Source organism: Haemaphysalis longicornis, unplaced genomic scaffold, assembly GCF_048455015.1.
Source record: "Haemaphysalis longicornis isolate Haplotype H1 unplaced genomic scaffold, Haemaphysalis longicornis Haplotype H1 scaffold_1, whole genome shotgun sequence".
NCBI classification, from domain to species: Eukaryota; Metazoa; Arthropoda; class Arachnida; order Ixodida; family Ixodidae; genus Haemaphysalis; species Haemaphysalis longicornis.
In genome coordinates, this window is record NW_027526203.1 from 264,715,658 (window position 1) to 264,735,886 (window position 20,229).

Consider the following 20,229-nt stretch of genomic DNA (forward strand, 5'->3'; position numbering starts at 1 on the left):
GTCCAGACACTACACCTCGAAAATCACTCATCAGAAATTCCAGATCACTCAGAGACTTTGTATGGTACCGCGATTAAAAGTCCTATGACCTTTTCTAGACAGTTACGTTACCTTTCATGGTAGAAGTTAAACTAATTTAGTTCTACTGTATCCATAAATTCAGTGAAAGAAAAGTTGGCATTCAAGCTTGCCCTAATTTCCAATAGTACTACAACACACTGGCTTCTCATTATGGCAGCATTCCGCACAATCATGATGTCAACAATCCAGACTTTATTTGACAATTTCACAATCCCATTGCAGTTGAACTGTCCTGCCACGCTGTACTTAGTGCAAAGCTATTGCGAAAGACAGAACAGCAAGCACTTAAAATACCTTCTTTGCCTGGGCCTTACTCTGACATTCACACGTACAAAGATTGATACATGTGTCATGAAAATCAAAACAGTTGCACCGGTTTCACAATGCATTGATTAGTGAGTGACATGCTTTTCTTCATTAAAAAAAAAAACGTAGCTTCACACACATGCGAAAATTGTACACTTCTGCCGCGACCACATGAATTGCAAGGCCCACCAACAATTAAAAAAATCAAAAAAAATCATGGTGTCTAATAAAGCAAAGTCTGCTTAAATGAATACCTAAGTGCTCACTACATGTAATGTGCAATCAGCTCCAGCAGACCATACTTCAATCATCTGAATGAACGGCCCAGCTTATGGCTTAGCACACAACAGATGGACAGTCAGAGGCCTTGCAAAAGGCTTAAACGAAAGGCAGGACAAGCAGTTCTTGAGCAGAAATGGGAGATTCAGTGTATACGAGATGAAATGTACAGTTACAAGACTCAAAAGAGCTGGCTGAAATGATTACCGCTTTTACACAGAGTGACAGGCTAGGCATGTAAATAGCCATAGAAAAAAATGAAAACACTCCTAACCCTACAATTTTAACTGCTCCGGCACCTAGCACCATGCAACGGCTAACAAGTACATTGTACAAGTCCCTATCTGGCCTGTGTACATTGCTACACAAGCTTGCGAAAATGTGCATTATATTCCAGCCTGACGAAAGCATGCTAGACAGGAATAAAATCTGGGGAAGCAAGCAGTAAGGAACCCTTCGACTGTACCCGTTCCGACTAAAGGGATAATCCGCTAAGCAAATCACAAAAATTTAACAGTGATTATGTACGATCAAGTTCCGTGAGGACCCCCTCAAAGATATCAAGTACAAAATACAGGATGGGCAAACCTTAAGGTCAAGACCCAGAATGAGAAAGAATGACCACATCTGATGCCCGGATGTTAGATTAAAGTGCAGAATTTATGGCTTGGAGAACTGGCCTTGTACTTATTGCGGGTTTCACTTCTACTCCACCCTTGATTGATTGTAGGGTTTAACGCGGCGACGCAACGCAGACGATGAGGCGCGGCGTAGTGGAGGGCTCCGGATTAATTTTGACCACCTGGGGATCTTTAACGTGCGCCGAAATCTCGTACATTTACTCCACCCTTACCTTTCCAATAAACCCGCACAAGTATCTTCGGTTCAAAATCAAATGAGCAGAAGTGTTCATAAACGGGTCATCGGAGATTTTTCAGAGGGAGTTCTCCGGGCTTTCAAAGGCATTGAGGCTAATGCAATTTTTGCTAGTGGGAGACGTTTGGGGCTATTATTAAAAAACAATACTCCGCCTCAAAGGGCAGGAGGACGAGATTTTGGATGGGGGTGTCCTCTCGGAACTTTACAGTAAAACTGGTTTCATTAATAACCATTTTCTATCATCAACTTGGAACAGGCATTTCTGGTTTGTATAGAGAAATGCAGCAGCAATTTATATATATATATATATATATATATATATATATATATATATATACACACACACACACACACACACACACACACACACACACACGCACGCACGCGCACACACTTTGACATTAGTTTTTACCATCGTTTTCACACGTGCGTCCAGCCTCTCATGTATGTGTTATATATATAAATATATATATAAGCGAGTGAGTGTGTGTGTCAATTAAGCAGTAATTAACAACTTCTTTTTATCAAATAGCTGCTGAAGAGCTTGGCTGCACCATGGCACTCGGGGTAGAAATATTGACAAAGTAGCAAATACAATTTTCCCTGGGATACCTCCACTCAGCTTTCAATAAAATACATTACATATAAAAATTGCAAACCTTACAGTTGTGGACGGAATAAGGTTTACAGGGTATGTACGCAAAATAAGTTTGATTTGTACGTTACACATGGACGGATATGTTAGCATTCGGAAATACGATGGCATGAATACATTTTTGTACTTCAAAACATATCATAAACCAGAACTCAAAATAGAATTTTCTCGCACGTTTTAATGCTGCCAGATTATTGATAAATACCAGTAACTACAATTTAAGGTCTTCGACCTTAAATAACAGTCCATCAGGTTCACCCAAAAAGTTCAAAGTGTTCCTCCAGCGCATACCACAGTTGATTATGCATAGACATATACACAACTAGTATATATGCACTAATATGCTCTAAGGCAATAAAAAGTAGTAAATCTGCAAGCTTTATACATATGCAACATGCAAGCACATTCTTATGGGGAAAAAAATCCAACCGCGCTTACAGAGAGTCGAGCTTGGCTTCAAGAGATGAGCACAAGCCTATGAATTCTCAAAAATACAATGCAAGATGTAAAAATCTCCTTTCCATGAAAGTTTCCTCTGCGCCTTGGCAAGGAGTGTGTAACAGTACTAACCCTTTCTGCAGCTGCATAGTTGCTGGCAGCACACAGACATCCTGAAGGTCTGCCAACTACTAATTAAGTCCTAACTGCAACAAACACATTGGCATCACAAATTGGCTACATCACACACTTGTACATTTCTTTTGCTTCTATGTTAAGACTCCTACTTCTTGGCTCCTCCTATCCAGTATTACCGACTGTGCCAAAACAATCAAGATGCACGTGGCAGAAAAATCAATACTAGCCGTAGTTGTACTGCAAAGCTTGACTGCCACCGAATGTATCTCAGGCTCGAAATGAAAGCACAAATGCCATGCCAGAGCAAGTGGATAGACAGATGCCAGTGAGGAATTTGACTGAGAAATACGAAAAAGAAAAACACAGCTGTTGCTCGGACGAGCACAGACATCACTGCAAGCGGGCATGCCACTTTGGCATGATCCAAAGGAGGATCACCCAGTCTGCTCTCCACGCACCCCTCCCAACACGATCACGAGAACAATTTGCCACAACTTCCCAGCCTGCGTGCAGAGATGCTGCGGTGCAATCAACATGCATCCTCCCATATGTCGTGTGATTGCGAGTAGCGTTGTAGCAGGCAATGCTGACTGACTTGAGCCAAGACCTCCTTGACCACAAGGTATTGCTAGGACATTTCTTACATTTATTTCGCGCTTATCTTGTGTTCTGAAGCTGAGATGCATGTGCATAGTCTGGAGTTCTTCGCTGTGCATTCTTTAGATTGTGTAAAAAGAAATCATTACCCTGCAGCTTGCTGTGTGAGCTGGGTGCATAGAGTTTAGATAGATCAGACCCATTGTACACACCACCTTCCTAAATCACGGGCTACTCACTTTTAAGGGTGCTTCCTTCATCTGCATAAATGCAGAGCTGTTCCCTTACTTTACAGAACAGGCACAGCAGGTGCACCGTATGCGGAGAAAGGTTGCCGTTCCTGCAGCAAGATGGGCAGGGGTGGCACACAGCCCATGCTCTACCCAGCGTGCAAATTGTGTGCAGCGGCACTTCTTTTTATCAATCAGCATCATCCACTTCCACAGGGAGGTGGGTGGCACACTAACAAATACCTGTGTGCAATCTGCGGGACCCATTTGGAAACACAGCTCCTCCTTGATGCGAAGAGAAGGCACAACGGTAGTTTCCGCGCTCGCTAAACTGAAGAAAACCCTAAGGGTAGCATAAAGAAAAAGAGCTCAAGTCGGGGATTTCATCCGCCTAACAGTGTCGTCACGCTAGTAAAGTGCTCTTCACTGCGGTAGGCAGCATTTCCTAGTTTAGCCTAAGTGCTTCTAAATGATGCACAGTTTTCAGTTTCAACCCATTACACACATGCATCATTTTGACTGAGTGTACATTAAAGCAAACCATGGTTTGGTTAGTATTGCGGCTTTTAACACTGAGTGGCTGTGGCAGCCAAAGAGTGCATGTGACATCAAATTTTAGGTACACTTCATATGAGCTTTTCACACTCAAAGAAAAATGCGCAAATTATTCAGGGTTTCCAAGTCAACCAAGATTATATAATCAAAATTATGCTGTAATCACTAGCAGAGCACTGCAAAGGCCTTCTTTTCAAGCAGTCTGCCGTACAGGTCTGGACTGAGTGCCTGAATACTCATTGAGACTATGACCTAGTCCACGTTGCTTTTGCTCCAAACAGTTAGAAGGCTGAACGTAACATTCAATTATATGCAATCATCTGAGTTTGGGCGGGAGGAGAGGGGGGAGGCGTTCCTCCACAACATCAAAAGGTCAGTTTACGTGTGCACCGATGCAACATCCAATGCCAAGACATGAGTACAGTTCCGTGTAGATTAATTCTCTGGATGCTGTACAAAGCGATACCCCGGCAGTAAAATATAAAGGGGCAATAAAATCGAACTCCACAAAAGCAGCAGGCGGCACGGACCGGTTTGTCTCAGGCTAAGAGGATATGAGTACTACCTCGGCACGCCTACGAGCTCCTGACCGAATTCAGGGGGTGGGCCTGGGCCTATGCAGTGCTCTAGTGACTATTTCAAAGCAACATGTTCGGCCAGTAAATTGTCTGCCAGTCAGTCTTTGCTACGATTTGACCGGCTCCACGGCCTTCCAAAAAGGAAAACCAACTACTTTCTGGGGAGACGACACCTGCTTTCCCCACTTCCCCATATGTTCCCGCACCTCTGAACTGCTCCTGTACCACTGGAGCATTGTGTAAGTGAACTGATCTAGCAGTGATAAAATAAATGCACAAAAGCATTACAAAAAAACACCAACTCAGGGTGTACTTTGGCTTAGAGGGGCCCCGAAGGCCTCTCCGCCAATGCTATGAAGCACGTGGGAACCCGCAAAGGTAATCAGGTAATCCCCTTCCTTTTGAGATTCACTTTGAGATTCCACTATAACAATTAAACCTCCACAGTGCAACATGAAGGAATGCACACACATCCACACCAAATGTTTGCTGCAAAAACACTGCGAGGTAACTTTTGAACGTACCTCACATTGGTTAACACAGTGCCCAAACAAATTCAAATGATGCTGTGATGATCAATCCATGTCTGCTACTTCTAGCTACATATGCGAAGAATAAGCAGCAACTCCAATTAAGAAATTAGTGAGAAGATACAACCGCTTGGGCACAGTAGTGCAGATAAAGCGGTTGGAGCAATGCATCATAGTAATAAAAACAAAGTGAGACAATGCCATATGCCACGGCCATGCATACCGAAAAAATGAAGCAGTTTTTACAAGAACTTGTTATGAGTTCCGTTCAATAGCAGAGAAGGTCTAATATAGCCAACTTTTTGTCCACTTCTTTTTCTTTTGCCCTTATTTTAGCCACTGCACTTTAGAAAATTCCCCAATGACATCGTATGGCTACGGGACCACAACATTCAAAGTCAAGCTCAATGAGCCGTTATAAAAAAACGTTTCTCACCACAAGTAGAGATAGCACAAGCATTCGGAAGAGCTCTTCCTCATAGTAAAATGAGTTTCCTCGTAACATGCTATTATAAACATGTTGGAATGCATGCAGTTCTGCCGTGACATAAACGAGACTGACGAGGTGAACCAGCGCAGTTTTAGAATCTCAGCCTCCAGTAATCCATGTAAATGTGAAGGAGGCCTCGAAGGTAAAACTGCAACGTTATCTGGATCACTTGACCCTCATCCCACAGTTCTCTGAAATTCCCCCTTGCACACTGCTTATAACACGGTGCAAAGGGTCAACGTCGGTGGTGGCCCGTTTTGGTCGGTCAAAGAAAGTTGAAGTGCCTGAGAAGAGCTATGCTTCCGCACAGCACCAGCAGGGCGTGCAGTGAGCCAACGTGGAGCTGGTCAGCCCCGTTGCAGCCATCCTCGGCGCAGTAGCACTCCTCCCAGTAGACGCCGTTCTCGTGGTAGCCCCAGTCGCAGCCCCAGTTGACGCCTCGCTCCGAGATCTGGGCACAGCGTCGCTCTACACTTCTCCACCGGCCGTCCCCTGCATGGCACGAGGTGGGAAAGCTCGTCTCGGCTGCCTTTGCACAAGGTAGCATGATTCTTTCAGGCAATCGGGTCTGTCCACCAACCAGTTTGAGTGTATGACCATTGTAATCATAGCATCTTCTTAACACAGAGCGAAAAACGCCACAATAATGAATTCATTGCTGAGCACGACCAGACATGCTGGACGGTTGACTAGAAACAGCACGTACATAAATATGCGCGTGCAAAAGAAGCTACATGCTTTATCAGGAGAGGGCACCAGATACATGTTAACCATGCACGGTTTTTGCGACACTAGTCAGTTGCAGCAAAATGCACAAAATGTTCCTATCAGGTGATGCAGCGTCAGCAATAGCATTTAATTTTTTTACAATTGACACTAATATCCTTAAAGGGGCCACGCAGACAAAATGCAAGTTTCTTTCATTCAAAAGATTGTCTCATTAGAATAACACTGACCCCACTTTTAACGTGAACATCACTGAAACGAGCTATATAATTAGGAAAAAAGAGAATGTCCATGCGACCCACAAGCTCATTTCCTGCACTAGAACCTATGACGTAGTATTATGAACAGCTGTGCAATAGCCTGAGGCCGGCAAAAGCAAACACAAATTAGACAGAGATTATAAGCTTGCAGAACGAGCTATTTGCGCTTAAATTTATGGCACATTCTTTTTATAGCAGTAAGAATGGTGGGGTGAACTAATTAAATTACAAACTAACATGTAAACGTTGAAGCAGTCAGTGCGACACCTTGCCAACTGACACTGCCCAACACAGCCGTCAGACGCATTGGACTTGTATGTATGGCACAACACTGGCCAACTGACATAAGCAGCACGGCCACTCACGTGACATGTTTGTCAAGTTATAGTTTATGTCTTAGGAAACGATTAGTATCAACCCTAATAAAAACACGGCAGGTATAGAAGTTTGGCCAGATAAAGTGCGAAGGCACTTCAGCGGTATTGCAGCACCATCTATGAAAGTGGTCGATAAATAAGACAACCAAACAGCCGACTGTGAGATGGTAGCAGCCCTGGTCAGCAGACTATCTTTAGTTTTAGGGCCCTGCTCTGGATACGACATTGCCGACGTCCTGCTGAAACACAATTTAGCAGGAGAATTGAAATTTTGACTTTAAACGTTTAATTTCTCAGTGAATAAAGCATCGCTTCCTGCTGGACAAGTGCTGGGGGCATTAAAAAACATAAAATCTTTCGAATAAAACAAACCTGTACTTTGTCTGCATGGCCCCTTTAATAAGAGCTGAGCTATGCTTTGAGCACCTTTTTTTATTGGCTACGCAAGTACCAGTGGCGTAAATCCAGAAACGTCACAAGGGGGGACACACATCTTGCACTGGCGGCCATTTTGTTTTTATAAATTTAGGTTTCAAGAAATATTCCGCACAATGGGGGGGGATCAGGAACCCCCTGAGCCCCAATAATTTACGCCATGGTATGCACCATACATTAGTAAGTTTGGGCATTACGTGACTTAAAGAGATGTCCTGAAAGATTTCCCACTTGAAAACAAACAACCACAACCTCAGAGACCTCTCTGTGTAGCTCAAAAGGAGGAGAAGCACACACTAGCTCCATTGTGTAAATAGGAGTAAAGGTGAGGAACCATCCATTTGAGTCCCGTCAAACAATGTGTGTCCTCCATGTGGCTTGAATAGCACTATCTTCCCTCTGGTGCGCCACTGCTCTGTATGAGCATGTGCAGCGAGTGTCAGCACTCACCACAAAATGTTTTCAAACTGCAACTGAGGGCATTCTCAGAGCAGCAAGCTTAATACAACGTTGCATGCTTACTAAATATTTATGGCGGCAGGCCATGACCATCATGATTGTGAGTAGCTGCATTAAAGCAAGAGTTCAGACTGTTCAGCTCAGCCCAAGGTATCACTCCAAATCTCGTAGCGGGACAGACCAATGGCTGTAGCACCACTTTTGTTCGCACAAATCCTGCAGTGAACAGCTTTCTGTGCCTTGGATCTGGAAGGTTTGTGAACCTAGATGCAGTGGTTTGCTTTCATTTAAAAGTGAATGCAACAGGCATTTCTAAAATAGAAGATTGGGTGTATTTCGAAGTGCATTTCTAATTAACAAATCTTTCTTTCTGTATATTTTGTTATGTAAATATGGTTTCGGCAAATAAATTTCTACTTCTTCTTCTTATCTCAACCTGTGAACTCATACTTGCATCTTACCCCATGTGCGCACAAAGTTGATTCTGCAATGAAAGAAGTTAACGAGTCTGAACTCTACATCAATCCTTGCGCACAGATGCATTATTCATTGCTGTCTAATTCTTTTCAGTTGTACACACTGTGCTCGACCTGGCACACCCACATACATATTGTCGCTATGAGCTGTATTCAGCTTCAAAAAAAGCTAAACCATGACATCAAAGCCAAGAAACCTGTCGTAGTTCACCAAGACATCATTCACGTAACATAGAATGCTCAAAATCTGGATTACCCTGGGTGACGTCTGTGTTAAGGGCCACACTGTAGCATAACGGGGGGCCCATTTGATACCAAATTGGGTTCGTGAACTCGTGACAAAATCTCCTGCACACGGGCATAATCACGCAAGGCTTACAAGTAATACGCTTTTTTGCACCACTTTGGCATCGCGCAAGAAAGCCAACCCAAGGGAGCAGGTATGCTGTGCAGTGAAGCTTGAAAGTTATCCCGTTGGCAGTGCTCTGCTTTTTGAGGCTAAAGCAGGTTGCTTGCGAACTAAGAGCTTTGTGGGAAAGTATTCACAAAATGATGGGGTATGCGTGGTCTGCAGAAAAGAAACAGAAACTATGCGGCACATAGTGTTAGAATGTGAGGGTATCCATCCAAACCTACATGAGGGAAATATTCGGCTTCCAGAAGCCCTAGGATTTAAGGGTAGCACAGAGGAAGTTCACTTCAAGGCTGTAGAGGCAACGAAAAGAAGATTACAATGCTGGTGGACGAAAAGCAGAGAGGGGAATACTGCCTAAGACAGTTACCACCTGTAACAGAAAAAAAAATGTATTTTGTGCCTAATAAGCTTTTTGTGCCTGCCCTAAGCAGTGCTAGTATTAAACCAAGAGTATAAAACATAGGTGTATTAGTCCTCTTTGGTAAGATGACATGTCATCACCCCACTACAAAGGGGAAACCAATATCGATCATCATCATCGCCGTCGTGCAACAAAGCCAGCTTCTCTGGCTCTATTATTTGTAAATTTCAAGTATTCAAAAAGTTCAAACTGCGCTGCAAATTACCTCGAATAGCAAGAACTACACGGGAAGTACTCCAAGTTTCAAATATTCACACACCTCTACTAATTCGTGATATGCTTTTATATAAGACATTTTTGCTGTACCAAACTATGTCACGATTCTCGCATTGCTTAGCATGATGTGGCTTAACTGTAGCCAAGAAAATTCTCATTGGCTGAACAGAAGACTGCAAGGCAAGTGAAACTTGATAATTGCATACAACCTGCAGCTGTGCCAAACTAGTGGATGGAATAGCACTCAGTGCACTTGTCATTCCACCTTCCTGCATTAGCATGTAAGTAGCCCCCCACCCCCTCCCCCTTCCCACAACTCACCCCCTTTAACGCATTTTAATTTCCCTAGCCTCACACACATTTGTGCCACACTGCAATGATACCATACATACATGCAAGACAACAAGAATATTTTATTCGGCTATCGTATTCACCTATCTCTCCTTTATGTCTACCATTTCCAGGAGCTGTAAAATTGCCACCACGTTAGAAAACCAACAATGTTTAAAGTGGTTGATCAAGTAAGTACTTAATGCAAGGACAGTAGGCTCTCTGACCTAATGAAAATATAGGAGGCGAAGTAGATGAAAAGGTTAATGCTTCTTGCAAGATGTAAGCGAATTATGATGAACAAGATCTACTGCCAGTACAGGCGCAAACACTCTTTTGTGAAAAGCAAAACGAAAACCCAGGACCACACGGCAGACCTCTAAACCACCCACCTGATGAATCTGCATCTTGTAGTAGGGTACCCACTATAATAGCAAAGGTGTTTGCTAAATGTTACAAGTTATAGGACAAGCCTGCTATAGCAAATCACATGGCTTGGTATGCAAGCGAGAGATTAAAGGTCTCATCCCTCTTTTGATGGTATGGGTAAGGGCTCGGAATATGGATACAAGCAATTAGATGTATATGCACGCACGCACGCACGCGCGCGCACACACACACACACACACACACACACACACACACACACACACACACACACACACACACACATGTATTGTTGGGAGCAAAAGTCTAGATTCCACAGGAGCAGCGGCCAAAGGGCATTGCAGTGCCACTCTGCGAAAATGCACCTTGCTGCTGAGACACCAGTTGCACAGCCTATTTGAACTGCACAAATCTTCATTGGTGCAAACACAGATGCAAAAAAATGCCTGGCAAATTTTGGGAAAGTCTGTTGACATCTGTCTCTCTCTCTCTCTCTGTGCATGTGCACGTGCACGTGTGCAAGCGTGTGTGCGTGTAAGCTGCACGCACATATATGCATGTTTGTGTCAAATGGAAGACTGCAAGCTCATTTCTTTCATGGGTGATGAATAAAGTGGCATTCCTTTAAAATCTGGGCGAGCACTTAACAGACATGCAGATAGAGGGCTGCACACTGAGCCCTTTGGGGTGGGGTTAAAGGGGCCCAAATGAAAGGCCACTCACAGATGAAGCCCCTGGGCCCCTGCATGATGCGCTTGTAGCAGAAGGTGCCCAGGGCCTTGGCCTCCTCGCCCAAACACTCGACGGCCGTGTTCTTGGTCTTGTCGTAGTAGGCATACGCTCCGCAGTGGTCCTCCCCCTTGGCATCCTCGCTGGTACTGCACTGGTAGCACTTGATGGCGTGCGCTGCAAGGCAGAGACAAATCACGGTGCTGGACTGCGCAAGTGGAACAGCACCCAGTTGACACATTTTCGCAGAAAAAGAAAACATACAATATACCGAGAGATCAGGTCAGGACAAATGATGCACTTCAACTACTCTTTACTCAGCAAACACTTCAAAAATATCAACCAAACTTGGGGCGACTACGAGCATGCAAGCATCACTAACAAGCGCACGAATACAGTGTGCGCTACAGGTGGCTACAAAGCTCTAGTATAAGCAATAAAATGCCTACACAAAAAAAAATTGAGTTGGTATTATGTTTTCCGGCAGTGCAAGCCTGACTCCTTCAGTCCCTCAATTTATGCAGTGAGGCTTGATTCTTGCAAAAGTGATGGGAGACCCCATGAGTGTGTTGATATGTGTCATATTATCAAACAATTTACCCCTGCAGCTTAAGTCGGCCGTATGCTTACTCCATGCCTACCTTTAATGGGTCTGGCTTTATTGTATGGCTGAAATATCGAAAAAAAAGCCAACTTTACCATGCGTGCTATGCGCAGAAGTCAAAAGTACGTTCCATGCAGCAAATCCACTGTTTTGCATTGTCAGCAATGCTTGCATAAAAGCAGCAAAAAAAAAAGAGGGGGAAGAGCGCATTTCTGTGGAGGGCTCCATTCCTCCAGATTCGCAGACCCTTATTTGAGTACCACTGGTCGATGACTATTCATTCTTCTAGGGCCCCTCATATGCACATCACAATGCCACCTCTTACAATTTTCAAATGAGATGACCGACTACCTCACATAGCACTGACGTTTTGCTCAGGACAGGTGCAACCCTGGGCAAATGCAAACAATTTTTCTGATCAAATGCTCTATTGTGCCAACCAAAGAAAGTAGAGTTCAAACAAAAAGCAAGCAATTCTAGAAATGCCTCAACAACTTCACTGTGCAGCAACAGTGTTTCTTTTTTTTCAGTAGTTTGTTCCTGTTCAGAGAAAGGTCTTGTCTCGCTCAGTCTCGAAAAAGTGCGAAGATGAGCTATATGTCTGAAGCAGACTTGAAATGTACCGCTGAATGGTTTCTCTCGGAGAAGAAGGATTGGTATACAGTTTCGTTGTACTCTGCAACTTATAAACACTACCTAACTAAATCAAAATATACAAAGGAGAGGTATGTCAAAATCTTTTTGTTATATGCCCTTATGGGCCAATGCTATGACGACTCAGGTTTTGGCACTTGAGACCTGCACCCAACTGTTCCCCTAAACACACAACCTGACTTCATAACATTTCCATCTGTCAAAATCCTAAGGCTCCAACTTGGTCACAATCAGACCACTGTTTTGTGTTGTGCATCCACCCTTTGCACTGTGATGTAAATGGACACATGCAAGCACTCCGCCACCTGAGCTCACACACACACGGGGCCCAAATGAAGCAAATGCTGTGCATCTCTATTTAACAGCAATGCTTACGAGACCCAAGCATTCAATTGAAAAACAATTTTGTAGCGTAGCGCACTTTCATTATCGCACATGTTTATTTGTACCAGCTGGTCAGCCTTCAACACAGCAGAACATGACAGCAATCACCAAAACTTTACAGCATTGTTGGAAGATTTCATTGTGTACTTTGCAACAGCCTCACGCACATACATACACACACGCACCAATTTCGACAGCATGAAATTTGCAGAATGTGCAGTACAAGAAGTTACGCCTCCCCCCCCCCCCCCCAGTTACACTGATATGATAACCATTCTAATAAGCGTTGTAAATGGACTTCCAGGCCATACACTGATCTCCTGAAGACAGACCATCTCCTGAAATGCGAACAAGAATTCAACAAAAACACGAACAAATTCTTGTTCGCACTCAGAGTTCGCTGAATGCGGCCGTTATCTTTCACAGCTTCTGGCACCCCCTGGCACAGACACACTTCAGGCGGCACTACTGACATGGATTTGACGTGTCTGCCCCCTACACTGGTTCTGATCACGCTTCCCAGAGGAACTCCCTGCGATGCTCCCGTTTTGCGACAGTTCTTTTTGACGCGCTATTTCCCTTCGGTACAAAGTTATACAGGTTAATGCGAATCAGGAGTTGGACATGTTCGTCGCTACAATACGTATTTGAATAACTTTTCGAAGCTCGGGTTTTTTGTTTTCAGATCTACAAACAAAATTCTTGCGCAAGTTCAACTAACGGCAACTCATATGAAAGCTTCGCCTGGACGTGGTTACGTGCGGACGTAACGCTGGACACTCCCTTATTTCGTCTCTGCTTATTTCATCCAGTGTTGCAGAACCGTTCATTTGAGTGACGCAAAGGATTCCCCGCCTACTTTTTTATTGAACAGCTCAACCACATGCAGGCTGTTCATCTGGACGCTTAGCAAAGTTCTCAATAATGCTCTCCAACGTATTTCACTTTCATCTCGCCCCCATCGTAGCATCGTAGGACACCACTCCGAAAACGATTGCTTTCCTGTACTTCAATGTAACTGCACTCCCTCCGTAGTGGTGACCCGCTATTACCGTTCAAGCATATAATCTGCATACACCTTAGTTCGCTACGCGTTATAACTAGAATTTACAGCTAAACCTCTACTGTCACACCCAACCCCTCGTTTGACATAATTTTCTTACGGGGGCCGCCATGTTGAGAAAGCAAAACAAATCGGTCTCCGTGAGTCGCTACGCTTACCTTGGTAGAAACACGCCAGGAAAATGCACGTCCCTGTTACCACGGTTAGAGACTCTATGGTATTCATTGCTTCCGATAGGCACAAGAAATCACTAGGAGCTTAAGCTAAACGGTCCACTTCACAGTTTCCGGTGCGCACAGGCACGCAACAACAACCTGCGGATCGGCGCTTTTGAAACGCGTCAGGTGTGGTTGCCATTTCTCATACCACCCTACAGATGGCGCGACCCATCCGCGTTTTCTGGTGCACGAAAAGCAGAGAGGGGATAATAGCCTAGGCCAGCTACCACCTGTAACAGAAAAAAAGTATTTTTAGGTTTTGAGGCTACTCTAAGAGCTGCGCTAGAATGAAACGAAGAAAAAAAGTATTTTTAGGTTTTGAGGCTACTCTAAGCATAGAGTTAATACTACTGACTCACTCTAAGAGCTGCGCTAGAATGAAACGAAGAGTATAAAACATAGATATATTAGTTGCTTTGGTAAAATGACGCGTCATTACCCCATTACAACGGGGATACCACGGATACCATTAGCAATCAACAAATCAATCGATTCTTCAGCGATTTTAGCATGGAGAAAATATTTCCTTTTGGGGATTTTTACTCAAAGCTTTCCCGTCATGAAGAATATGCTAATAATTGTTATTGGGAGGTTGGAGATACTTAGCACCCGTAGAGTTTCTCACTTGCTTACAACTTAGTGCGGAGTTTCGGTTCCCGTGCGAGCGTGTCGCTTGCGCTACACCGGGGCGGACCTGAGTGCCCGTTCTATCTCGCAAGACGATTACGGGCCACTTCTCTTCCCCCAACACACAACAACCATTTTCTTCTTTGTTCGTTTCATGCCCGCTTCTGGAGTGTCACTTTGAATCATGCGCCTGATTGGCTTAAAACAGACAGCAGTGTCTGGCGCAACGTTGTTACTGGGTCTACCGCAAAACAAGCAATTAAGGTTGCCTTCTATGCATGTCAGAGAGTTTAATAATAATAATAACGGCTTATTGATCACGGGCTATCTAGGGATGCGGGTTTTCGGAGTTTATTTCTGGTAAAATTGTGAGGATGTTTTTCGGAGTTTCTGTTTTAGCGAAATTTCAGTGCTTTAACTCTTTCGTTACCGCGGGAAATTGACCACTTTTGAGAGGTCTAACAAAATATTTTTTTGTGCTATACATATTGGTTAGGCACACATTGCAGTGACATAAAATGCAGATTATTCCAAGCGCTTTCCAACGACACCAGTTTTAATAATGTTTTCCTAAATAACGATTGCGAAAAAAATTATCGAATTTGAAATTTTTGTCCAGGCGTCGACGAAAATAAAAAAAAGTAAGTTGTGTATAATAAACGACTACTAGTAGAAAAAACTAGAATATACATTTTGTAGGTAGACATTTCAAAAACCCGTCCTAGAAAAAAAATTGAGTTGCGCAGTACAATTTGTCAGATATCAAAGAAAATGTTAGCCCGCGTGGTGCCCGTGCCATGTGGTGAAGCCCAACCACTATTTCAAATTTTGCTATTTTAGACGGTTCGCTAGAAGAAATCTGGTGGTTAGGCATTATTAAAGGCCTCAATCATCCTCCCTGTGATGTAAAAACACCTTGTCAATGATTATGACCGGCACAATATTGAAGGCAAGCAAGCGATGTGAAAAAATCCGCTTGGAGTTGAGAACCAAACTCTTTGGTGGATGCTTGTTGACGTTCTGATGATCACTTATCAGTCAGAACTTTCATTTGCGGTTTATTATCATGTTCTGACTCACTCTGGTAGCCCTGCTTGCAGGAATAAGGTACGATGCGCTAGAATCATGCCCAGAAAGCTTTCACCAAGCCGGCGTCGGGCTGTGAAGCAAGTTCAGCACTACGAGCCTACTACATTGCAGCGCCACCTAACAATTTTGAAAAGACACAAATACAAGGCTATTGGAGACTTCGTCAGAATAGACAGTACTACTAAGAAGCGACACTAGGCCTCCGGAAATACCCTCGTATGAAACCGAAACTGGCCGGTGAACAGCTGGCGGTGTTCAAGGCCAATTGGAAGCGTTCTCCCCGTCTGAACTGATACCCGACGACTTGGTGTTATCGTTAGACTTTCAGCGGAAGCTCTTATCGCAGAAGCAAGGCGTAGATAAAGTGGAAGCGCAAGCGGAATGCTTGTTTTGAGGAGCAGTAGCGAGCAACGGAGGCGCCATGGCAAATGAGCTTGTAGTTGGGTAACTGCGTAGTAGCGCCGAATATGAATTTCGCAGTGCAAAAACGAAACCGAAACTGCTGGAAACTGGTTGAAAATGGCAGGCACACTTGCTAGACATGTGGTGCAGAGTCTATATCCAGTAACTATGATGTGGTGGACCATCAGAAATAAGCTTTGGGAGAATAAAGCTGCCGTTTGCCAGAACCAAAGATCATTAGTGAATAGCTGGGGCCATTTTCAAGCAATTATCACCTCTCAACGCTGTCGGATTACAAAGCTGACCGCATTATTTGGTATTTGACTTGCCAGGAGCCTTTTGACAAAAAAAAAAATATTATGGTGATGCAACCTAACCACGATCTGCATCCTTTTTTCTCAAGTGCAGCAGCCACGCCCCCTTCCTCAAAAACAAACGCACCTCAGCTCGCAAAAAACGCCGTCAAAAATCTCAATGTCGCCGGAGCGGGAAAATTTCAACTGATTATAAAAGGGCAGTGCCTAGACTAACCACTGGCCGCATTAGGTGTACGAGAAACAACGACAACATGTTGAAATAGGCAATAGGAATCATCGATCACCGGTGATCGATTTGAATAGGCGTGGTAACGAAAGAGTTAAGAGTTTATAGCTGTAAATATTCATTTCTCCGAAAATCGTATTTTATTCCGCTCTAGTTTAAATACTCCAAATCATAGGTGAAATGATATCCTCACACGAACGCCTCAGAACACTCGTAGCAAATTTTTATTGTCTCAGAGGTTTTAATGGCAGACGCACATATATGTACGCAAGCACGAATAGTTAAAGAAAAAAAACATGTACGTTTCTTCTATTGTAAATTCAAAGCTTGTTGTAATACACTTTACGAGATTTTTTTTTCGCTCACGGAAGCGCGTTCCCCTCGATTTATGATCATTGTGTCCTCTCTAATTCTGTGCACTCTGTAACCTGAAGTGTAGTCCGACAAAAAAATGAAACAACCTAGCCCAAACCTTACTACACAGGCTAGGTATTCTCCGCATAGAAAATGTCGAGAAGCCTCAGCGCGCAGCGAGAACACGTGGTGAACTCACCAAAACGAGAGTGGTTCGACAATGTTGCTTATTTCGTAGCTTTGGAAGTTTGAAAAATATTTCATGAGCTGGCTTAGGCCGTCATGAACAGTTTCAAGACACACTAGCGATCCGAACTGTGCACCCGACCTGAGAAAGGCAAAAATAGTGAAAAAGCAAGCATGCCGTGCCACGCGATGTCGCAGAGGCTCTTTACAACGAAGCTGTTTAGCAATAGTAATTTTTCGTGACCGCAGTTAAAAATTCATAGAAAACGGCTAGCGCTCGTGTGCGGCCTCGCGACGGCCGCCCAGCGTCCCCGGTGCACGTTTGCTAAGCCAAGCATACCCACTTAGGGAGATTGGCCAAGATTGGCCACAGAAAAGACAAAAACTCCAGCGTTAGCCGCAATCGCGGCTACACTCGCTCGGAACGAGAAAGACGCGGCATAGCGTACATGGTGATGTCCAATGATTATCACTTCAAATAATGATAGAAGCTTACACTTATAGCAACAATGATGGAGTAAAGGTCATTGCGGCACCGAAGAAGAAGCAAATCGGCTCCAATCGTGGACCTTCGTGATGGTCGTGAAGGTTGCGTACAGCTTCGCTACCATCAAGTCTTAGGCGCTATACGCCTCGAGCGCGGCCTGCAGGGGCTAAGGGCAGGGGCGCCACTGAAATCCCTCTAGCGGCCCGTTTCGAAAGCAGGCGCGGGAGTCCGCGCGCCCCGCTCCCCAGTGCCGCCGCTGCTTTTGCGGCGCGTTCACGACTGAGATTTACCGTTTGTGGGCGTTTGAAATTCATGTTTGTGTGGAGCAGTCACTCTGTTCGCAAATGGGGTGTGTTTACGAGAGTGTAAATGTTTCCGAAGCGATCTTAGTGTGGTATTTTCGGTCTGTATAAGCGCCAGGTGTGTGTCACAGGCCAGCGTCGCGGAACCGGCGTATGATGGAGCCGATTGTAGTTACACTGACCTGAATTTACTAGCCGTGTCTACGTAACCACCGGTTCTTCAGATGTTCATGCTACGGCTATACACTACGATTTAAATCGGTTTTGTGCGCTTACATAATCAGCGGAGCACTCATACCTGACAGCACACCAGTTACGTTTGCCAATATTATACCTCAGATATTGATCACCACCATTTAAAAGCCAGTCTGTGTTAATTTCGGGAATATTCAACAAAAGTACGATGGACAATGCATAATTATATTCGGGGATCAGCACACGACAGAGTCGTCTTGTCGTGAGGTGCGCGCCAGCAGACCTTCATCTGCTACATATATCCTCTGCGAGCAGCGCGGAGACGGGCTTACAATATAATCCGCGTACGCGACTAAATGCTTCTTCGAAATATCGTCATATGGCACAGGGAGCCTGCAGAATAAACCAGAAACTGAAATCAGAGGGCCTTAATCACATACCACACTCTTCCAACGACACATTTCATCGCTTGTTGAACAGCCTACCCTGTATACTTCCAAAAATGCGTCCGCCGTACGATCAGCTCTTCATTGAAGTAGAAAAACAAAAGGAAAGTGAACGTGAGATTTATGTGTGGGATTACTAAAACGCTCCGCATTCCGCTCCGCATTTGTACACGACGTCCCCCTCACCGAACCCCCCCTCACCGATTTCTCGCGAAATAGCAGTGCATTTCGCGTATAGTGGTCTAGTGAAACCTACCTGGCTTAAGTTTAGACGAACGTCTTTAGCATGCCAGAAGCTGCACTGTTTTTTTTTATTTCCGTTAGAGCTATTATGTTTCTAAATTCCGCATTGGCACAGCATTTATTTTTCTGTGGTTTCATTTCCTTGGTTCTTGCTATATGGCGTGTGTGGGCACATATTTAACGACGCACAGGCTTGGAATATACTTTACATTTTCGCATGATTTATATTCTTATAAAAGGCATAAGTTATTGTCCGGGATTGGGTAATCACATCCCCGAAACATATTTTTCTGCGGAGTATATATGCGAAACGAAGCCGCGCATTCGTTGTCCACGCTGCAAAATGAAGCCAACCTCTCATTGTGCCAGTATCAGGTCTAAACGAGGCGTCAGTAGAATTCACTTGTGCCTGATGTTTTGGAGGTGACATTGGTGATATGTTGCTGCCGTCGCCGACGCCCGGAAGAGCGGCGACGAAGCGCGCAGAACCGCGTCCCCGGGTAGCATATCTTGCAGGCGATCGCGTACTCTACGAAGACGCAGCTGCTTTTTAAGTGACCTAAACGTACTCTTTGCCTATAGTCGTCACCATAACAAGTTTTTTTAGGGCGCGGAAAGGCGAAAAGAAGCGAAGTAGAACCAAAACACTGCACGAGCCCCTATCAGTCACGCAGCGCAAATCCCGTCAACGCCGCGGAGGAGCGGCGGCAGGCGGCGCAGCGATCGCGAAGCTCGAGGCGTATAGTGTGAGCTTCCATCATTTTTTGTCCAAACAAATCAGGGTAGGCAACCCTTGTTTAAACAAGTGTACTGGTCTGGAAAGACGACCAGGGAGCCTCTTTGTGTTGGACTGGTGGCCATTTGTAGTTACCGCCGGACAGTGCGAACGGCAAGTTGTGTGGATTATAGCTTCTCCGATATCCTGAAATCCGAAATTCGGTCGTCATTTTTTGCCGCCCTGTGCTTTAAGATCGGTGTTTATCGGATAAATCCGAATTCTCCGAAATTTCACCGGCGACTGTTTTTCGGGGTTTTTTTTTTTTTCTTTCTTTCTAATTAATCCGGAAACACGGAGCCCTAGCTATTTACAGGAACTGGCCCGGTTCCAGCCCAAGGCTTGTGGGGCTGTACGCGGTAGTCAGCGGCAATAACAGTTAGAATTGCAAAGCAAGATGCAGAAGTGCACGCATGCCGCGGTAACGAAACTGTGTCTGTCATATAATACAGGTTTTCACGAATAAATAATTTCAGTGATTGTTTTGACGTACAAAAATGTGGCTCCAGGAAGTGAACTGGAAGTGGCGGGAACATAACATTTTTTAACGAATCGGCCAAATAGGGTGAAATATCTTGGAATCTCAAACTGAATATGATGCCGGAAGGGTCGTGCCGGCACATGGTGAACAAGGAAATCACTGCCTTAAAAATGAGGTGATATCACTGCC

At 44.5% G+C, this 20,229-nt stretch overlaps 1 protein-coding gene across 1 annotated transcript; it reads right to left on the reverse strand.

Moving 5' to 3' along the window:
- Window positions 1–250: 250 nt before the first annotated feature.
- LOC144145334 (uncharacterized) lies at window positions 251–14,047 on the reverse strand. The gene is made up of 3 exons (XM_077676909.1): window positions 13,851–14,047; window positions 10,982–11,164; window positions 251–6,248 (listed from the first exon to the last, which is right to left on the reverse strand). The coding sequence occupies exons 1-3, from the start codon at window positions 13,915–13,917 to the stop codon at window positions 6,022–6,024; spliced, it is 477 nt and encodes a 158-aa protein (XP_077533035.1). The 5' UTR covers window positions 13,918–14,047; the 3' UTR covers window positions 251–6,021.
- Window positions 14,048–20,229: the final 6,182 nt, after the last annotated feature.

Coding starts and splice junctions, on each gene's coding strand:
- LOC144145334 (XM_077676909.1), bottom strand. CDS start 13,917: ATGAATACCATAGAGTCTCTAACCGTGGTAACAGGGACGTGCATTTTC. Junction 11,165..13,850: donor CCTGGCGTGTTTCTACCAAG/GTAAGCGTAGCG, acceptor TCTGCCTTGCAG/CGCACGCCATCAAGTGCTAC. Junction 6,249..10,981: donor GGGGCCCAGGGGCTTCATCT/GTGAGTGGCCTT, acceptor CGTGCCATGCAG/GGGACGGCCGGTGGAGAAGT.